The sequence below is a fragment of the Artemia sp. Qi Xiang Cuo genome, chromosome 19 (assembly GCF_049724085.1).
Source record: "Artemia sp. Qi Xiang Cuo chromosome 19, ASM4972408v1, whole genome shotgun sequence".
Classification (NCBI taxonomy): Eukaryota; Metazoa; Arthropoda; class Branchiopoda; order Anostraca; family Artemiidae; genus Artemia; species Artemia sp. Qi Xiang Cuo.
Window position 1 is genome coordinate 44,052,749 of NC_142812.1, and position 20,882 is coordinate 44,073,630.

The window sequence follows — 20,882 nt, forward strand, 5'->3', positions numbered from 1 at the left end:
TAGTAAAGTTATGAACCTGCAATTTTTTTCAAGAATCAAAACAGAAAATTAACAAGTTGAACAATAAACCTTTTTGTAGTATTTAGAATACATGTTGCCACGCTAAAAGCCTCTTGAGGAGGGAAGCTTAAACCTTTTAGACCCCTTGAATACACTCGTAAGCGTAGCATCATACCTCAATTGTTTACAGAATTTTTACAATTTCGATTTTAACAGAGGAGGGGGGATGCACTATGGAAGAAAAACGGTAGAATGACTTACTGTTAGCAGCGATCATTGCCACCACTATCGAAGATGACGTAGATGACGATTGAACAAGGACAGTAGTCAAAATTCCAATCATTACACCAACAACTGGATTTTCTAGTAGCGAATGATTTGAAAAAACATCACCTGAAAGGTTAATTTATTTCTGTAAAAGGTAAAGTACATGTCACTGGCAATCTATTATTTTGTATTATCTAACCAGAATTTCTGTTGTCAGTTATCAATATATTATTTTCAGTTATTGGTATATTTTTTAGAGGGGGGGGCAATTGGCTATTATGTGATTCATTGCTGATACGTCATTTGAGGCAATCAAATACATAGTTGATGTAGATGACATAGTTGTAAATTGTTAATTTTTAAAGCCTACAGCCTCTTTTAAAATAATTTACTTCTGTGAATAAGGTGGAGTTTGAGTAAAACTGTAATTGTTTAAAATCATGACAGGTGCCTAACGGCCCAAAGACCTTTCAAACCTATTTAGGTCACTATAAACATACTTAATACAAATTGTAAAAGAAATACTAAGAAAAAAGGAATTAAAGAATTGTTTTGTATATGTCTTAAAATGGAAAGGTATGGTCTCGTGAAATCATTTAACTAAAAAGAGAAATTCAGGCCGTCATTATAATGGAAACGTAGTGTGGCGTTGGGACATTATTTGTATTTTGACATAACACCTTTAAATTAGGTGTTGTTTTCTTAGACCACACTGCCGTTCTAAGACGAACAAATAAACTTTCAAATGGCAATAAATCCATTTATTTAGACAGTGAAAAAACACGTACATAAGTCCAGATATTCTGGTCACATATACAGCGACCGTCTTCAGTAGAAATACTAAAATAATAAAATTGAACAAAGCATATTTATATACAACAAAATAAATAACTTTTCGGGTTATTCACAAAATAATGAACTTCCGGATTATTTACTAGATTATTAGAAAACAAGGAAGGCTTTGCCACTTTCATTGGAAATTCGTTTTACATTTGGGCAAGATTAAAGAATAAAATTTACATCAAGAACTTTGAATGAACTTTGTCAATGAACTCTCTCTGAAAAGAATCTAGTGAATAATCTGGAAGTTCAATATTTTGTGAATATCCCGAAAAGTTATTTATTTTGTTGTATATGAATATGCTAGTTTCAATTTTATTATTTTAGTGTTTCTACTGAAGACGGTCGCTGTATATGTGACCGAAATATCTGGACTTATGTGCCTGTTTTTTCACTGTCTAAATAAATGGATTTATCCCCATTTGAAAGTTTATTTGTTGGACCTTATTTAATTAAAAACATCATACAGTAGAGATACAAAACCAGTAGTATTTCACAGTAGTATTCAATATATTTTCATCAGATCAAGTTGTTTAGAAAAGAAGAATAAATTAAATAGAGGAATAAAAAATAATAAGAACTAAAAAAATGCAGAATAAGAAGAGGGGAAGAAACAAACAGCCAAGTGAAGAATGATTATTCACATGATGAAAACTGTATTTTTTTGAACATGATGAAAATTATTATTTTTCTTTAATGTACAGTCTCAAACTAACTGTCATGGTTTGTTTCAGTAGTTATGTGAGAAGAGAAAGCATAACATTTGTAATTTTTTTTTAACTAATCAGAAGGGATAAGAAATGCTTAGGCCTAAAACGAAAAAAATGGAGACACTGTCGGAGGGTATAATCCTCTTGATATTGTGTGCAACTTGTAGCAGGGTAATTTTAATGAATAATGTGTGGTTCATAGGCAGCGCAATCGTGCTGCCTAAGTAACGAACGATGTTGGCACAATTTATTATTTTTTGTTTTTCAATACCAGGGCACTTCGTATCGAAGGAGTTGTCATAGAAACTTCGAACAGGGCTCATTCGATTAGAAATTGGAATGGCTAGTGCCCTTTTTAATTGTCGAAAGTGATTGAAGGGCAACTAGTTCCCCCCTCACCCATCATTTCCCCAAACACATCCAATCAAAATTTTTAGATAGCCATTTTGTTGAGCGTAGTTGATTTCCAGATAGAAAATATATTTTTGAGGAAGACACTCCCCCACAACCCTCAGGGCAAGGGTTTTAATTTATGCCCTGGGAGGACATAAGAACGATGTTGGCACAACGTAATATTTTTTTTCCTTTACAGCAGGGCAGTTTGTATCGAAGAGATTGTCGTAGAAACTTTGAAAAGGGCTCATTCAATTGGAAACTGGAGTGGCTTGTGCCCTTTTTGATAGTCGAAAGTGATTGGAAGGCATCTAACACCCCTTCCACGCCCACCATTTCCCGAAACACATCCAATCAAAATTTTGAGATAGCCATTTTGTTCAGCGTAGTTGATTTCCAGACAGAAATTATGTTTTTGAGAGGACACTCCCCCATAGCCCTCGGGGCAAGTCTTGTAAGTTATACCCTGGGGGCATATAAGGATTTTATAGAAGGCGTCGTCGTAGAAACTTCAAAAAAGGCTCATTCAATTGGAAATTCAAGGGGCTAGTGCCCTTTTTAATAGTCGAAAGTGATTGGAGGGCAACTAGTTCCCCCCTCACCCATCATTTCCCCAAACACAGCCAATCAAAATTTTGAGATAGCCATTTTGTTGAGCGTAGTTGATTTCCAGATAGAAAATATATTTTTGATGAAGACACTCCCCCACAACCCTCAGGGCAAGGGTTTTAAGTTATGCCCCTGGGGGCATACAAGAACGATGTTGGCACAATGTCTCATTTTTTTTTCCTTTAGAGCAGGGCACTTTGTATGGAAGAAATTGTCGTAGAAACTTTGAAAAGGGCTCATTCAATTGGAAACTGGAGTGGCTTGTGCCCTTTTTGATAGTCGAAAGTGATTGGAAGGCAACTAACACCCCTTCCACGCCCACCATTTCCCGAAACACATCCAATCAAAATTTTGAGATAGCCATTTTGTTCAGCGTAGCTGATTTCCAGACAGAAATTATGTTTTTGAGAGGACACTCCCCCATAGCCCTCGGGGCAAGTGTTGTAAGTTATACCCTGGGGGCATATAAGGATTTTTATAGAAGGCATCGTCGTAGAAACTTCAAAAAAGGCTCATTCTATTGGAAATTCAAGGGGCTAGTGCCCTTTTTAATTGTCGAAAGTGATTTGAGGGCAACTACCCTCCCTCCCACGCCCACCTTTTCCCCAAACACATCCAATCAAATTTTGAGATAAACATTTTATTCAACGTAGTTTTAAGTTCTGGAAATTAGGTCTTTGAGGATGACAACCCCCCCCCCAACACAACCCTCAGGGCAAATGTTGTAAGTTATGCCCTGGGGGCATATAAGGTTTTTATAGAAGGCGTCGCAGTAGAAACTTCAAAAAAGGCTCTTTCGATTGAAAATTCAAAGGGCTAGTGCCCTTTTTAATAGTCGAAAGGTATTAGAGGGCAACGAACCCCCCTCTCACGCCCACCTTTTCCCCAAACACATCCAATCAAAATTTTCAGATATCCATTTTATTCAACGTAGTTTTAAGTTCTGGAAACTACGTCTTTGAGGATGACAACCCCCCCCCACAGCCCTCAGGGCAAGGGTTGTAATATATGCCCTGGGGGCATATAAGGTTTTTATAGAACGCGTTGTCGTAGAAACTTCAAAAAGGCCTTATATGCCCTTGGGGCATATAACGTTTTTATAGAAAGCGTTGTCGTAAAACTTCAAAAAGAGCTCATTTGATTATAAATTGAAAGGACTAGTGCCCTTTTTAATAGAGGAAAGTGATTGGAGGGCAACTAACTCCCCTCTCAAGCCCACCATTCCCCCAAACACATGAAAATCAAAATTTTGGAATAGCAAATTTGTTCAACATAGTTGAAAGTTCTGGAAATTAGGTCTTTGAGGATGACAACCCCCACCCACCATCCCTCAGGGCAAGGGCTTTAAGTTATGCCCTGGGAGCAAATAAGGTTTTTATAGAACGCGTTGTCGTAGAAACTTCAAAAAGGGCTCATTCGATTGGAGATTGAAATGGCTCGTGCCCTTTTTAATAGTCGAAAGCGATTGGAAGGCAACTAACACCCCTTCCACGGCCACCATTTCCCCAAACACATCCAATAAAAATTTTGAGATGGCCATTTTGTCCCACGCAGTTCAAAGTTCAGGAAATTATACCTTTGAGCAAGACACTCCCCCCACAGTCTTCAGGGCAGGGGTTATAAGTTATGCCCTTGGGGCATATAAGGTTTTTATTGAAATCTTTGTCGTAGAAACTTGAAAAAAGGGCTCATTCAATTTGAAATTCAAAGGGTTAGTGCCCGTTTCAATAGTCGAAAGTGATTCTAACCCCCCTCTCACGCCCAACTTCCTCCAAAACACATCCAATCAAAATTTTTAGATGGCCATTTTATTCAACGTAGTTGAAAGTTTTGGAAATTAGGTATTTAAGTGTGACAACCCCTCCTCCCACAGCTCTCAGGGCAAACTTTATATGCCCTGAGGGCATATAAAGTTTTATTGAAATCTTTGTCGTAGAAACTTCAAAAGGGCTCATTCAATTGGAAATTGAAAGAACTAGTGCCTTTTTAATAGTTAAAAGTGATTGGATAGCGACTAACGCCCCTCTCACGCTCACCATTTTCCCAAACAAATCCAATCAAAATTTTTAGATATCCATTTTGTTCAGCGTAGTTGAAAGTTCTGGAAATTAGGTCTCTTAGGATGAAAACCCCCCCAGAGCCCTCAATGCAAGGGTTGTAAGTTATGCCCTGGGGCCATATAATGTTTATATAGAAACTCGTTGTAGAAATTTCAAAAAGGGATCATTTAATTGAAAATTGAAATTGCCCTTGCTCATAGGCATGCAATCACGGTGCCTAAGTAAAGAACGATGTTGGCATAATGTATTATTTTTTTCCATACCAGGGCACTTCGTATCGAAGGAGTTGTAGTAGAAACTTCGAAAAGGGCTCATTCGATTGTAAATTGGAATGGCTAGTGCTTTTTTAATAGTCGAAAGTGATTGGAAGACAGCTAACACCCCTTCCACGCCCATCATCTCCCCAAACACATCCAATCAAAATTTTGAGATAGCCATTTTGTTAAGCGTAGTTGAAAGTTATGGAAATTAGGTCTTTGAGGATGATAACCCCCCCCACACAGACCCCAGGGTAAGGGTTTTAAGTTATGCCCTGAGTGCATATAATGTTTTATAGAAAGAGTTGTCGTAGAAACTTCAAAAAGGGCTCATTCGATTGGAAATTTAATACTCAAAAATTTCGATTCAATAGTCAAAAGTGATTGGAGGAAAACTAACACCCCTTCCACGCCCACCATTTCCCCAAAAAACATCCAATAAAAATTTTGAGATAGCCATTTTGTTCAACGTAGTTGAAAAATCTGGAAATTATGTCTTTGAGGATGACATGCACCAAAACTTACAGAAGGGTTGTAATTTATGCTCCGGGGACATATAAGGTTTTATAGAAAGCGTTGTCGTAGAAACTTCAAAAAGGTCTCCTTCGTTTGGAAATTGAAAGCGCTAGTGCCCTATTTATTGGTCGAAAGCTATTGGAGGACAATTAACACCCCTCTCACACCCACCCCTTCCCCAAACACATCCAATCAAAATTTTGAGATAGACATTTCAGAGGCAACGCTGTAGCGTTGCCTATAGTAAAGGCCATACGGCTCTAATGTTGCATTATTATTTAATTTTTTTTTTCCCAGAGGCACTTCATACGGAAGGGGTCTTCGTAGAAACTTCAAAGGGGGCTCATTCGATTGGAAATCAAGAGTTCTAGTGCCCTTTTTAACATTCAAAAATGTTTGGAGGGCAACTTGCCCCCCCCCCCCCCACGCTCATCATTCCCCCAAACACATCCAATCAGCATTTCGAGATAGCCATTTTGTTCAGCGTAGTTGATTTCCAGATAGAAAATATACTTTTGAGGAGGACACTCCCCCACAACCCTCAGGGAAAAGGGTTTTAAGTTATGCCCTGGGGGTATATAAGGTTTTTATAGAAGGCGTTGTCGTAGAACTTCAAAACAGGCTCAATCGATTGGAAATTAAAGGGCTAGTGCCCTTTTTAATAGTCGAAAGTGATTGGAGGGTAACTAGCCTCCCTCCCCCCCCCACGCCCATCATTTCCAAAAACACATCCAATCAACATTTTGAGATAGCCATTTTGTTCAGCGTATTTGATTTCCAGATAGAAAATATATTTTTGAGGAGGACACTCCCCCACAACCCTCAGGGCAAGGGTTTTAAGTTATACCCTGGAGGCATATAAGGTTTTTATAGAAGATGTTGTCATAGAAACTTCAAAAAAGACTCATTCGATTGGAAATTCAAAAAGCTAGTGCCCTTTTTAATAGTCGAAAGTGTTTGGAGGGCAACTAGCCCCCCCCTCCACGCCCATCATTACACCAAACACATCCAATCAAAATTTTGAGATAGCCATTTTGCTCAGCGTAGTTGATTTCATGATAGAAAATATATTTTTGAGGAGAATAATCCCCCAGAACCCTCAGGGCAAGGGTTTTAAGTTATGCCCTGGGGGCATTAAAGGTTTTTATAGAAGGCGTTGTCGTAGAATCTTCAAAACAGGCTCATTCGATTGGAAATTAAAGAGCTAGTGCCCTTTTTAATAGTCGAAAGTGATTGGAGTGCAACTAGCCCCCCTCCCCCCACACCCATAATTTCCCCAAACACATCCAATCAACATTTTCAGATAGCCATTTTGTTCAGCGTAGTTGATTTCCATATAGAAAATATATTTTTGAGGAGGACACTCCCCCACAAACCTCAGGGCAAGGGTTTTAAGTTATGCCCTGGGTGCCTATAAGGTTTTTATAGAAGGCGTTGTCGTAAAAACTTCAAAACATTCTCATTCAATTGGAAATTAAAGGGCTAGTGTCCTTTTTAATAGTCGAAATTTATTGGAGTGTAACTAGCCCCCTTCCCTCCCCCCCCACGCACATCATTTTCCCAAACACATCCAATCAAAATTTTCAGATAGCAGTTCTGTTCAGCGTAGTTGATTTCCAGATAGAAAATATATTTTCAAGGAGGACAATCCCCCACAATCCTCAGGGCAAGGGTTTTAAGTTATGCCCTCGGGGCATATAAGGTTTTTATAGAAGGCGTTGTCGTAGAAACTTCAAAACAGGGTCATTCGATTGGAAAGTAAAGGGCTAATGCCCTTTTTAATAGTCAGAAGTGATTGGAGGGTAACTAGCCCCCCCTCCCACGCCCATCTTTTCCCCAAACACATCCAATCAAAATTTTGAGATAGCCATTTTGTTCAGCGTAGTTGATTTCCAGATAGAAAATACGTTTTTGAGGAGGACACTCCCCCAGAACCTTCAGGGCAAGGGTTTTAAGATATGCCATGGGGGCATATAAGGTTTTTATGGAAGGCGTTGTCGTAGAAACTTCAAAAAAGGCTCATTCGATTGGAAATTCAAAGGGATAGTGCCCTTTTTAATAGTCAAAAGTGATTGGAGGGCAACTAGCCCCCCACGCCCATCACTCCCCCAAACACATCCAATCAAAATTTTGAGATAGTCATTTTGATCAGCTTAGTTGATTTGCAGATAGAAAACAGGCTTTTGAGGAGGTCACTCCCCCACAACCGTCAGGGCAAGGGTTTTAAGTTATGCCCTGGGGGCATATAAGGTTTTTATTGAAGGCGTTGTCATAGAAATTTCAAAAAAAGCTTATTCGATTGGAAATTCAAAGGGATAGTGCTCTTTTTAATAGTCAAAGTGATTGGAGGGCAACTAGCCCCCCCTACGTCCATCATTCCCCCAAACACATCCAATCAAAATTTTTAGATAGCCATTTTGGTTCAGCGTAGTTGATCTCTAGATTGAAAATATGTTTTTGAGGAGGACACTCCCCCACAACTCTCAGGGCAAGGATTTTAAGTTATGCCCTGGGGGAATATAAGGTTTTTATAGAAGGCGCTGTCGTAGAAACTTCAAAACAGGCACATATGATTGGAAATTAAAGGGCTAGTGCCATTTTTAATAGTCGAAAATGATTGGAGAGCAACTAGCCCCCCCACGCCCATCATTTCCCTAAACACATCCAATCAAAATTTTGAGATAACCATTTTGTTCAGCGTAGTTAATTTCTAGATAAAAAATATATTTTTGAGGAGGATACTCCCCCACAACCCTCAGGGCAAGGGTTTTAAGCTATGCCCTAGGGGCATATAAGGTTTTTATAGAAGGCGTTGTCGTAGAAACTTCAAAACATGCTCATTCAATTGGAAATTAAAAGGCTAGTGCCCTTTTTAATAGTCGAAAGTGACTGGAGTGTAACTAGCCCCCCCCCCCCCCACGCCCATCATTTCCCCAAACAGATCCAATAAAAATTTTGAGATAGACATTTTGTTCAGCGTAGTAGATTTCCAAATAAAAAATATATTTTTGAGGAGGACACTCCCCCACAACCCCCAGGGCAAGGGTTTTAAGTTATGCCCTGGGGGCATATAAGGTTTTTATAGAAGGCGTTGTCGTAGAAACTTCAAAACAGGCTCATTCGATTGGAAATTATAGGGCTAGTGTCCTTTTTAATAGTCGAAAGTGATTGGAGGGTAACTAGCCCCCCCACGCCCACCATTTCCCCAAACACATCCAATCAAAATTTTGAGATAGCCCTTTTGTTCAGCGTACTTGATTTCCAGATAGAAAATATATTTTTGAGGAGGAAACTCTCCGAGAACCTTCAGGGCAAGGGTTTTAAGATATGCCCTGGGGGCATATAAGGTGTTTATAGAAGGCGTTGTCGTAGAAACTTCAAAAAAGGCTCATTCGATTGTAAATTCAAAGGGATAGTGCCCTTTTTAATAGTCGAAAGTGATTGGAGGGCAACTAGCCCCCCCCCCACGCCCATCAATCCCCCAAACACCACCAAACAAAAGTTTTAGTTTGCCATTTTGTTCAGCGTAGTTGATTTTTAGATAGAAAACATGTTTTTGAGGAGGACACTCCCCCACAACCCTCAGGGCAAGGGTTTTAAGTTATGCCCTGGGGGCATATAAGTTTTTTATTGAAGGCGTTGTCATAGAAACTTCAAAAAACTCATTCGATTGGAAATTCAAAGGGATAGGGCCCTTTTTAATAGTCAAAAGTTATTGGAGGATACCTCGCCCCCCCCCCCCGCTACGCCCATCAGTCCCCCAAACACATCCAATCAAAATTTTGAGATAGCCATTTTTGTTCAGCGTAGTTGATTTCCAGATTATATAGACGCAGACATATAAATGAAATAAACACAGATAAGAAAGACAATAGATTTATTGAACTTACATGCTTAGTTGTACAGCAACGGGTCACTTCAATGACAATAATGGTGACCAAGATATAATGATTTCGTACTAATCGTTTCAGATCTGACTTAATATTAAAAATTAAAAAACACATCTACCCCACTTCCAAACGCAGTTCTTTCGTCCTGCGCTGTAAGGACTAGCTTGCCATTGGCTCAAGTGGACCAAGGATGTAAGTCGTTCGTCCAATAATTTCTTTTAAATATTCCTGATGATTCGGGCGTTCACACGGTTTTTGCCATTTAAACTTTCTTAGAAGTATTGTACGTAGTATATTTTTTTGCTACTAATTATCTTAGTGAAATTCGAACGACTAGCGTCGCTGTTTTACTGAAGCTAGAAATGCAATCTCCCTTTTTGCTGATTAAGAATTTAGACTCTTGGAAATGGTATTTGAACTCAATTAGGGGACGTTTAATTTCTGCCAGAATCATCTTTAGAAGGAAAGAATCTTGTATTTTAAATATATCGCCTTTTACTCCTGGTACAGAGCCGTAAGCATATTTTGTCATTTTAAGATACGTAAAAAAAAAAACTAAATAAAGTTGAATAATTTCGAAGTTTTAAAAAAATAGTTTGTTTTTATGAAAAAAATATTGAATTAGAACCATCAGTCCTCATCATTATGAGTATCCAAAATTGGACTTAAGTTTCACATTTGAACTAGAGAATTGTATTTTACATAATTTTTTTTTACAAAAAACTAGATTTTACGGTGAAAAACCCTTATTAGCTCAGATTTTACGGAAATAGTTTTATTTTTTGATCCAAAAATAGACTTAAGTTTCACATTTGAACCAGAGAATTGTATTTTCCATAATTTTTTTACACAAAAACTAGAGTTTACGGTCAAAAACCCTTATTAGCTCAGATTCTACAGAAATAGTTAATTTTTCGATCCAAAATGGACCTAGGTTTCACATTTGAACCAGAGAATTGTATTTTCCATAATTATCTTACAAAAAAAACTAGAGTTTACGGTCAAAAACCCTTATTAGCTCAGATTTTACGGAAATAGTTTTATTTTTCGATCCAAAAATAGACTTAAGTTTCACATTTGAACCAGAGAATTGTATTTTCCGTAATTTTCTTACACGATGTGGCTATCCCACTGGTATTCTATGTTCGGTTATCGACACTACCTAGTCTATTGCATGTATTAAATCAGTTTTTTTTACGCAGTGGAACGATAAACACATAAGTCCTATCCTTAAAAAAAAGTGAAGATGGAGCATTTTAATAAAGTGTGTTCGCATAACAAGGTTATTGTAGCATTGAATCCCGAGAAGGAGAAGTATTTAAACTATGAAACAAGTACAAGTGGTAGCACTATTGGAAAAGTATGCATGCATTGTCATGACAGTAAGGAATTAAATTTCTTTGGAATAGCGAAAAAATTCTAATCTTATGTTGGTGGTTATGCGAGATTGAGATCTTCAGAGATGATTGCACTCAAAGAGAATGCCAACATAAAAATAATCGTTGATGATAGAGAAAAAGTCCTTGCTACTGTTGCAGATAACACATTACCTACCGATACATCCAATCGTCAGCTTTCGGGTATTAGCATTCAACAGAAGGTCAATAAAAGAAAGGCCTACTATTCTACTAATATCGTAAACCATATCTTGTCTACGTGCCGAAACTCTTACCTGTGTAAAAATAATGTGATAATAGACAGTGAAACTGCCAGAAAAATAAAAAAGGCATTGTCAAAAAATATCACTATGGAATATAAAGAAGAATCGACGAAAAACAAAGCACCAGCAAACGTTACTGCCATTGATCAAACAGTCAATGAACCAAATAATAACAAAGACGAAAATCATATTGAGCCTGTTGATAAGACACCAGTAAAAATTGTGTATGACTCAAAATGGAACAATGATTATTCTACTGATAACGAACTAAGAGAAGAAAATAGCTACAATATCAAGAGAGAACATGATGAACTATTTTATGGAACAGATTCAAAATGTCCAAAGTTAATCATTGATATTAATAATGTAATATATTTTTGTCATAATATATAATATATTTAATATTCTACATAGCATTATTTCATTCAAAATCTTACATTGTTATGTGTTCATTATTTTTAGAGTAAGCTAGCATATCAAACGTTTAGAATCTCTATTAAAACATCGGAGATGGAAGAAAAGGAATTTTCATGCATCTATTGTCAGACACATGGGATAACATTGACAAAATCTAGGTATCAAAATGAATAAATTCTTTATCAACATCCATTGTTGGATATGTCATTATGTCATTATGAAAAAATTGTAAGTAAGTAAGTAAATAAGTAAGTAACAAACTGTTTCTTGAATTCACCTCTTGGATACACAATACAGAAATTTTATTCAGGAAATTATGAAAAAAAAATTGAACAAATTCTTTATTAACATTCATTATCGATTGAAGTCGTTTCCTAGACAGACAATACAGCAATTTCACAAAATTTAAATATAAGAGGGATTAAATTCTATATCAACATCCATTTCCCGGATACATAGGAAAAAATAGGCAAAATCTAATTGTTAGAGTGAATAAATTTTATTTATCAACATCTTTTGTCAGATACATCGAATAAAATTGACATAATCTAAGTGTCAGAGTGAATAATTTTTTTTCATCAACATCCTTTGTCAAATGCATCAAATAAAATTGACAAAATCTTAATTTCAGAATGAATAAATGCTTTAACAACATCCTTTATCGGATATGTTGGATAAAATTGACAAAATCTAAGTATCAGAGTGACTAAATTCTATATCAGCATCCTTTTCTCGGATACATAGGATAAAATATCGAATAAAATTGACAAAATCTAAGTATCAGATTGATTAAATACTGTATCAACATCCATTTCTCAGGTACTATGGGTAACATTGACAAAATCTAAGTATCAGAATGAATAAATTCTTTATCAACATCCGTTGTTGGATATGTCATTATGTCATTATGAAAAAATTATAAGTAAGTAAGTAAGTAAGTAACAAACTCTTTCTTGAATTCACCTCTTGGATACACAATACAGAAATTTAATTCAAGAAATTATGAAAAAAAAAATTGAATAAATTCTTTATTAACATTCATTATCGATTAAAGTCTCTTCCTAGACAGACAAGACAGCAATTTCACAAAATCTAAGTATAAGAGTGATTAAATTCTATATCAACATCCATTTCTCGGATACATAGGGAAAAGTTAACAAAATCTAAGTCTTAGAGTGAATAAATTTTATTTATCAACATCTTTTGTCAGATACATCGGATAAAATTGACAGAATCTGTGTCAGAGTGAATAATTTTTTTTATCAACATCCTTTGTCAGACACATCAAATAAAACTGACAAAATCTAAATTTCAGAATGAATAAATGCTTTAACAGGGCCCTGCTTCCCGGCCTGGGGTGATTCCTGCGGCGCTTCCCGGCCCACCGCAATGGGCCCGCAGCGGTGGGCCGGGAAGTGCCGTGGGTTACGCTGTGATGGGCCGGGAAGCACCGCGGGAAGCGCTGCGGGCCAGGAAGCGGGACCCTGTTAAAGCATTTATTCACTCTGAAATTTAGATTAGATGAAATTAGATGAAATTAGAAATTTAGTAAGTAAGTAAGTAAGTAAGTAAGTAAGTAAGTAACACACTCTTTCTTGAATTCACCTCTTGGATACACAATACAGAAATTTAATTCAGGAAATTATGAAAAAAAAAATTGAACACATTCTTTATTAACATTCATTATCGATTGAAGTCGCTTCCTACACAGACAATACAGCAATTTCACAAGATCTAAGTATAAGAGTGATTTAATTCTATATCAACATCCATTTCCCGGCTACATAGGAAAAATTTAACAAAATCTAAGTCTTAGAGTGAATACATTTTATTTATCAACATCTTTTGTCAGATACATCGGATAAAATTGACAGAATCTAAGTGTCAGAGTGAATCATTTTTTTATCAACATCCTTTGTCAGATACATAAAAAAAAACTGAGAAACTCTAAATTTCAGAATGAATAAATGCTTTAACTGGGCCCCGCTTCCCGGCCCGCGGCACTTCCCGCAGCGCTTCCAGAACCACCGCAGTGGACCCGCGGCACTTCCAAGCCCGCCGCAGCGGGCCCGCTGTGATGGGCCGGGAAGCGTCACAGAAAGTGCCGCGGGCCGGGAAGCGGGGCCCTGTTAGAGCATTTATTAATTCTGAAATTTAGATTTTGTCAGTTTTATTTGATGTATCTGACAAAGGATGTTGATAAAAAAAATTTTCACTTTTAACTTTTAACTTTTTCCTATATATCCGAGATCCCAGGCTCAACATGCTTTTCGTCTTTGGTTTTATTTGGTTCATTGACCGTTTGATCAATGGCAGTAACGTTTGCTGGTGCTTTGTTTTTCGTAGATTCATCTTTATATTCCATAGTGATATTTTCTGAAAATGCCCTTTTTATTTTTCTGGCAATTTCACTGTCTATTATCACATTATTTTTAAACAGCTAACAGTTTCGTAACGTAGAAAAGATATGGTTTACGATATTAGTAGAAGATTAGGCCTTTCTTTTATTGACCTTCCGTTGAATGCTAATACCCGAAAGCTGACGATTGGATGTATCAGTAGGTAATGTGTTACCTGCATCAGTAGCAAGGACTTGTCCTCTATCATCAACGATTATTTTTATGTTGGCATTCTCTTTGAGTGCAATCATCTCTGGAGATCTCAATCTCGCGTAACCACCAACATAAGAGTTGAATTTGTTCGCTATTCCAAAGAAATTGAATTCCTTACTGACATGACAATGCATGCATATATTTCCAATAGTGCTACAACTTGTACTTGTTTCATAGTTTAAATACTTCTCCTTGTTGGCATTCAATGCTACAATAACCTTGCTATGTGAACACACTGTATTAAAATGCTCCATCTTCACTTTTTTTTAAAAGATATGACTTATGTGTTTATCGTTCCACTGCGTAAAAAATACTGATTTAATACAAACAATAGACTAGGTAGTGTCGAAAACCGGACATAGAATACCAGTGGGAAAGCCACATCGTGTCTCTGACCAATCATAGAGTACAATTGTTACAGCCGTAAGCATATTTTGTCATTTTAATATACGTAAAAAAAAAAAAATCAAGTTGAATAATTTCGAAGTTTAAAAAAAATAGTTTGTTTTTATGAAAAAAATATTGAATTAGAACCTCCAGTCCTCATCATTATGAGTAACCAAAACTGGACTTAAGTTTCACATTTGAACTAGAGAATTGTATTTTCCATAATTTTCTTACAAGAAACTAGAGTTTACGGTCAAAAACCCTTATTAGCTTAGATTTTACGAAAATAGTTTTATTTTTTGATACAAAAACAGACTTAAGTTTCACATTTGAACCAGAGAATCGTATTATCCATAATTTTCTTACACCAAAAACTAGAGTTTACGGTCAAAAACCCTTATTAGCTCAGATTCTACAGAAATAGTTTATTTTTCGATCCAAAATGGACATAAGTTTCACATTTGAACCTGAGAATTGTATTTTCCATAATTTTCTTTAAAAAAAACAACTAGAGTTTACGGTCAAAAACCCTTATTAGCTCAGATTTTACGGAAATAGTTTTATTTTTCGATCCAAAAATATACTCAAGTTTCTCATTTGAACCAGAGAATTGTATTTTCCGTGATTTTCTTACGAAAAACTAGAGTTTAGGGTCAAAAACCCTTATTAGCTCAGATTTTACAGAAATAGTTTATTTTTCGATCCATAACTGGACGTTAGTTTCACATTTGAACCAGAGAATTGTATTTTTCACAATTTTCTGACAAAAAACTAGAGTTTACGGTCAACAACCCTTATTAGCTCAGATTTTATGGAAATAGTTTATTTTTCGATCCATAACTGGACTTAAGTTTCACCTATGAGCCAACGAATTGTATTTTCCCTAATTTTCTTACAAAAAACTAGAGTTTACGGTCAAAAACCCTTATTAGCTTAGATTTTACGGAAATAGTTTTATTTTTCGATCCATTATGGATCTAAGTTTCACATTTGAACCAGAGAATTGTATTTTCCATAATTTTCTTACAAAAAACTAGAGTTTACGATCAAAAACCCTTATTGGCTCAGATTTTACGGAAATAGTTTTATTTTTCGATCCAAAATGGACTTAAGTTTCACATTTGAACCAGAGAATTGTATTTGCCGTAATTTTCATTAAAAAAAACAACTAGAGTTTACGGTCAAAACCCTTATTAGCTCAGATTTTACAGAAATAGTTTATTTTTCGATTCATAACTGGACTTATGTTTCACATTTGAACCAGATAATTGTATTTTCCATAATTTTCTTACAAAAAACTAGAGTTTACGGTCAAAAACCCTTATTAGCTCAGATTTTATAGAAATAGTTTATTTTTCGATCCATAAGTGGACTTAAGTTTCACCTATGAGTCAACGAAATGTATTTTCCATAATTTTCTTACACAAAACTAGAGTTTACGGTCAAAAACCCTTATTAGCTCAGATTTTATGGAAATAGTTTATTTTTATAGGTTTCAGATAACACACACCAACGAAATACTAAGAAACCTAGCTAATAAAAGCCGGAAATTGCAAATTAACCATCCCAAATCATAAGTTTCAGACAACACACACCTACGAAATACTAAGAAACCTTAGCTCAAAAAAGCCCGAAATAGTAATTTACATACCCCAAATCATAAGTTTCAGATAACACACACCTACGAAATACTAGGACACCTAGCTCATAAAAGCCGGGAATAGCAATTTACACATTTCAAATCATAAGTTTGAGACAACACACACCTACGAAATACTAAGAAACCTAGTTCAGCAAAGTCAAAAATAGCAAATTACACACCCCAAATCATAAGTTTCAGACAACACACACACCTACAAAATACTAAGAAACCTTAGCTCAGAAAAGCCCGAAATAGTAATTTACATACCCCAAATCATAAGTTTTAGACAGCACACACCTACGAAATACTAGGACACCTAGGTCATAAAAGCCGGGAATAGCAAATTACAAATCTCAAATCATAAGTTTCAGACAACACACACCTACGAAATACTAAAAAACCTAGCTCAGCAAAGTCAAAAATAGCAAACTACACATCCCAAATCATAAGTTTCAGACAACACACACCTATAATAATAATAATAATAATAATAATAATTTATTTATGACTCACATATGAACATTATAAATGACACTGCGGAGTAATGGAAAATACAAAAGAAAAAATAACAACATCATTACGAAATCAAACAACAACAAAAAAATACAAATTAACCGATATGATGATGAAAAAAACAAACTAAGGGGTCAGAGACAGAAACAACATTACTAGTATTCATAATAATATTAGAAGACACACTGGCCAGTCGCGCGCAAGCATCAATGACACCATAACAGGATACAATATTTCTATTTTTATAGCGGCCGGGTAAATACATAAGATATTTACAATATCTAAAGTAACCACTTCTAAGTCTCCGTAAATCTTTTTTCCTCAGTATGTGGTGGACTCCAGATAGAAAATTTACACCTGGAGAGCAAAAACTATTATAAAGCCGGACTAGGCCCTTACGATTATAACGCCCTCTATTTGGAGATAACTTACCATATGACACACGAATATTTTTAATGCATTAGTAACCAACTCGGAGCAAGTTTCGGAAATGGACGGGCAAAACGATATACCAAGCCACTTGACTTTATCCAAACAAGGTAATGAAATCAAACCGAGGTTTAATGAAGATACAGAAATGCTACTTTTAAAACACATAAACTCACTCTCTCCCATATTAACAGATAGGCCAGTATCACTAAGTAGAGAAGACAGCTTACGGAAGTTCTGAGCCAGCTCTGGACAAGAAGTACAAACTAAATGAACATCGTCCGCATATGCAATATGAGATAGATGTTTTAAACAAGTAGCGAGGAGACATTTAAATATATAAGGAGATAAAACTCCTCCCTATCTAACGCCTTTCCTAACAGCTACCGAATCAGAAGTATTTGACAGCCACTTAATACGCACATAAGAATTATCATACCAATACCGCAATATAGAAATAACTGAATAATTGACTCCAGAACAAGCAAGAGAATGCAAGGCCTGGGCGCGAACAACATTATCAAAAGCCCCGGAAATGTCTACTGTGCAGCAATACAATGAACGCTTCTGGGCAAAAGCTTCCTTTAACAACCGGCTGAGCACATGATGCGCCTGGGGGCAACCAACCCCTCTTCTAAATCCTAGTTGAAAAGATAAAAAATCGCACTTAGAAGTTATTTCAGGCAAAAGGACATACTCAAAAATCTTACGCATCAAGCAAGATACAGTAATCGGTGTATAATTCGAGCATGAATCTGGATCTTTACCGCGTTTAAGTATAGGCGTAACACTACCGGAAAGAAAAATATCAGGAACCAGAGATTGAGCTATACAAATCTAGAATAATAACTGCAGGTGGTTCAACAATAATGGGCAATCATAAGCAAAATTCCTAAAGCATAGGCCATCACAATCAGTAGAATCTGATCTTTTTACTTTCTTCAGCGCCCAACGTAAATCACTCATACTTATCGCAGGGACTCTATATTGACAAACAGACACTGGCAGGACCCAACTAAGTAGTTTAGAAAAATGTTTCTGAACACACTGATTAAATACGGAAAATATGTCAATATAATGGCGCACAAAATTCATAAGGTTTAATTCCTACTGAGGTGGGGGAGAACACTTACTGCTATTGATAACTCTATTCCAAGTCATTTTACTATTTGGAGCGTCCCACGCGTTGAGCCTTGAATTACGTAAACAAGATTCGTATTCTTTCTTTGTTTATTGCTTTACTGTAAACACAGCACCAGAGGAAGGTCGATCGCAAGTGTTCCACAATAGCAGTCAAAACTTTGCGCGGTTCTTTATCTTTTCCACTTCCGGATATATATTCCACAGGGGCTTGCAAGACCCAGAACGCACGTGCTCAATCGGAACTGCAACTTTTGTGGCCGACTTTAGACACGCCACTATCTGGTAATAATACGAATTTAGGCCTTCCTTAGAATCAGGGCAATTTATCGAAGTCTGGAGCAAGTGAAACGGGACTTCAATAGTTGAGAATAGAGTGCATATAATAGTAATATACATCTCATCGTTTATCCAATTCCAATTGGGCTTTTGATACCATTTTGAATGGAAACCCTTAAAGTAGGCTTGAACATCAGGAGGGTCAATTAGGCACGAAATAAGGAGATGGTCATCATTGATTTTATCTTCATCAACAAACACCTTTGATTTAATTAGACCGGACTTAGACACAATAATATGGTCGAGGTTGGATTTAACGGAGCCTCGATTATGAATGTAAGTATAAGCCAGGTTCTTAGAAGCGACATGATAGACACTTGGCAGATAATCTAGCAGGAGTTCAGATCGATCAGATGGGATCGATATATCAGTATTCATAGCCCCGGCTAAGATCCAATCAATATTTTTATCTGCAAATTTTATGAAAAGAGATTTCAGTTTATGGCAAGCTTTAACAAAAGCAGTAAATGACTGAGTGTTTCGATGATTGCATGGGAGATACACATTTACAAAAGCCATGTTATTACACTGTATTGCTAGAATATTAGCATCAGAATAAATTTGCATGGGCTGATATCCCGACCGAATGAAGATAGCGGTGCTGCCGGAAGGGCGACCGTGGGTCTTTTTTGCGTCTCGAATAAATATATCATGTGTAGCAGACCGCCTTAAACTGTTCGTATTAACTTTGGAAAGTAGATGCTCCTGTAGGAATACAACATCAAAATTTAGCAGCTCGTCAATTTGCAGATCCTTATCTTTAGTACCATTAATGTTCAGAGAAACAAAACTTAAGGCTGTAGGAGAAGTCATCATGTTGTCTTGGCAAGTGCATTTCTCAGTACCGAGCATTTTAAACTATAAGAAATATGATTTCTTCCGCAACTGGCGCACTTAGGAGCAACTGAGCAAGGGTTGTCCGTGGTGTTTTCGTGAGCCCCAGCACAGCGGGAACATTTTGGTAAATCAGGAGAACGTGGGCATCTAGCAATAGTGTGATCTACCCCTTGGCACCGGAAACAACGACGTGGTAGTTCTTGGTAGATTTCAACACGAAAAAGCTCATATCCAAGTCGGAGACCATGGTTAATTGCATTTTTCAGTGCTAACTTATCCAGAAATTCCAAACGAAAACATTTTGAATGTCCTATTTTTATAGCAGGTACTAATCCCGGTATGCTTTCCTTTAGAGAAGATTCTGATACATTTTCAGGGATACCCCGAACAATACCAAGTGTTTTTTTATCAAGGACCTTGGTTTGAACATTATGTAGGCTCTTAAAGGCTGAGGCGGCAAGGGATACGGCTGACTGCCTATCTCGAGTAACAACGATCCACTTTTTATTCTGATTATCAGGTTTTAGTCTTAAAATCCCTTCATGACCTTCAAGCGTATTCAATTTATCTTTTCACAAACCAGGATCACTTAAATCGGTAGGAACAATTTTCACAATTGCTGCATATGTAGGTTTATCTTCAACTAAAGGGGGAGCGACGGGGGGCGGGGGGCTAGGTTTGAAGCTTTTCTGACAAAGCGCGTAATTCATTAAAACAGGCGTTTACCTTACTACTAAGCATGGAATATGCCGATGCGGGAATTATCGGGATTTCACTCGCGTCCGGCACACGAAGTCCGGCACATCTATATCTTCAGAGTCGCATCTTTCAAACGCTGCAATAATATCGGCAATACTATTTTGTTGGGCGTTGTTACCAACTCGCCTGGGTGGAACTTCCCTCGGAAACACTTTCTGGAGGAAAAGCTTTCTCGCATCTAACACATCAGTAGCCGAAAAAAAATCCAAAGCATGATCTTTAATCGAATCGTGGGAAATCCCTTGTTCGAGATTTTTCTGTATGAAATTCAACACTGGATTATAAAAAAGTTTTTCTTTCGTCCAAATTCCAGGATCAATAATTTCCACTTACAGTAATGTAGTCCATATATTGTAATCCCTTATTCCACATATGAAACCAAATTGCTTCGATTAATCGTGTCCATAAATCGTAAGCCATAAAAACTTATGTAAATGTCCAGAAACTAGTTTAAAAAATTAAGCAAAGGTTTCATGTATAGGTCAGGAACTATAATCCTTTCAAATATTGCGAAATCTAACTAACTTCACTGGGATTATAATTCAATGAAAAATCTTACTGGTTTGACAATGCTAATAAAATATCCAATTTATGAAAGGTCCGTT

General features: G+C 36.6%; 1 protein-coding gene across 1 annotated transcript in view; it reads right to left on the reverse strand.

Annotated features, from left to right (window-relative positions):
* The window catches only part of LOC148940893 (sodium-dependent phosphate transport protein 2B-like), an 82,397-nt gene that overhangs the window by 19,595 nt on the left and 41,920 nt on the right, over positions 1 to 20,882 (reverse strand). Inside the window, exon 4 of the mRNA XM_089105172.1 lies at positions 262 to 393. Coding sequence (XP_088961298.1) covers positions 262 to 393 — 132 coding nt within the window. The remainder of the gene's footprint in view (positions 1 to 261; positions 394 to 20,882) is intronic.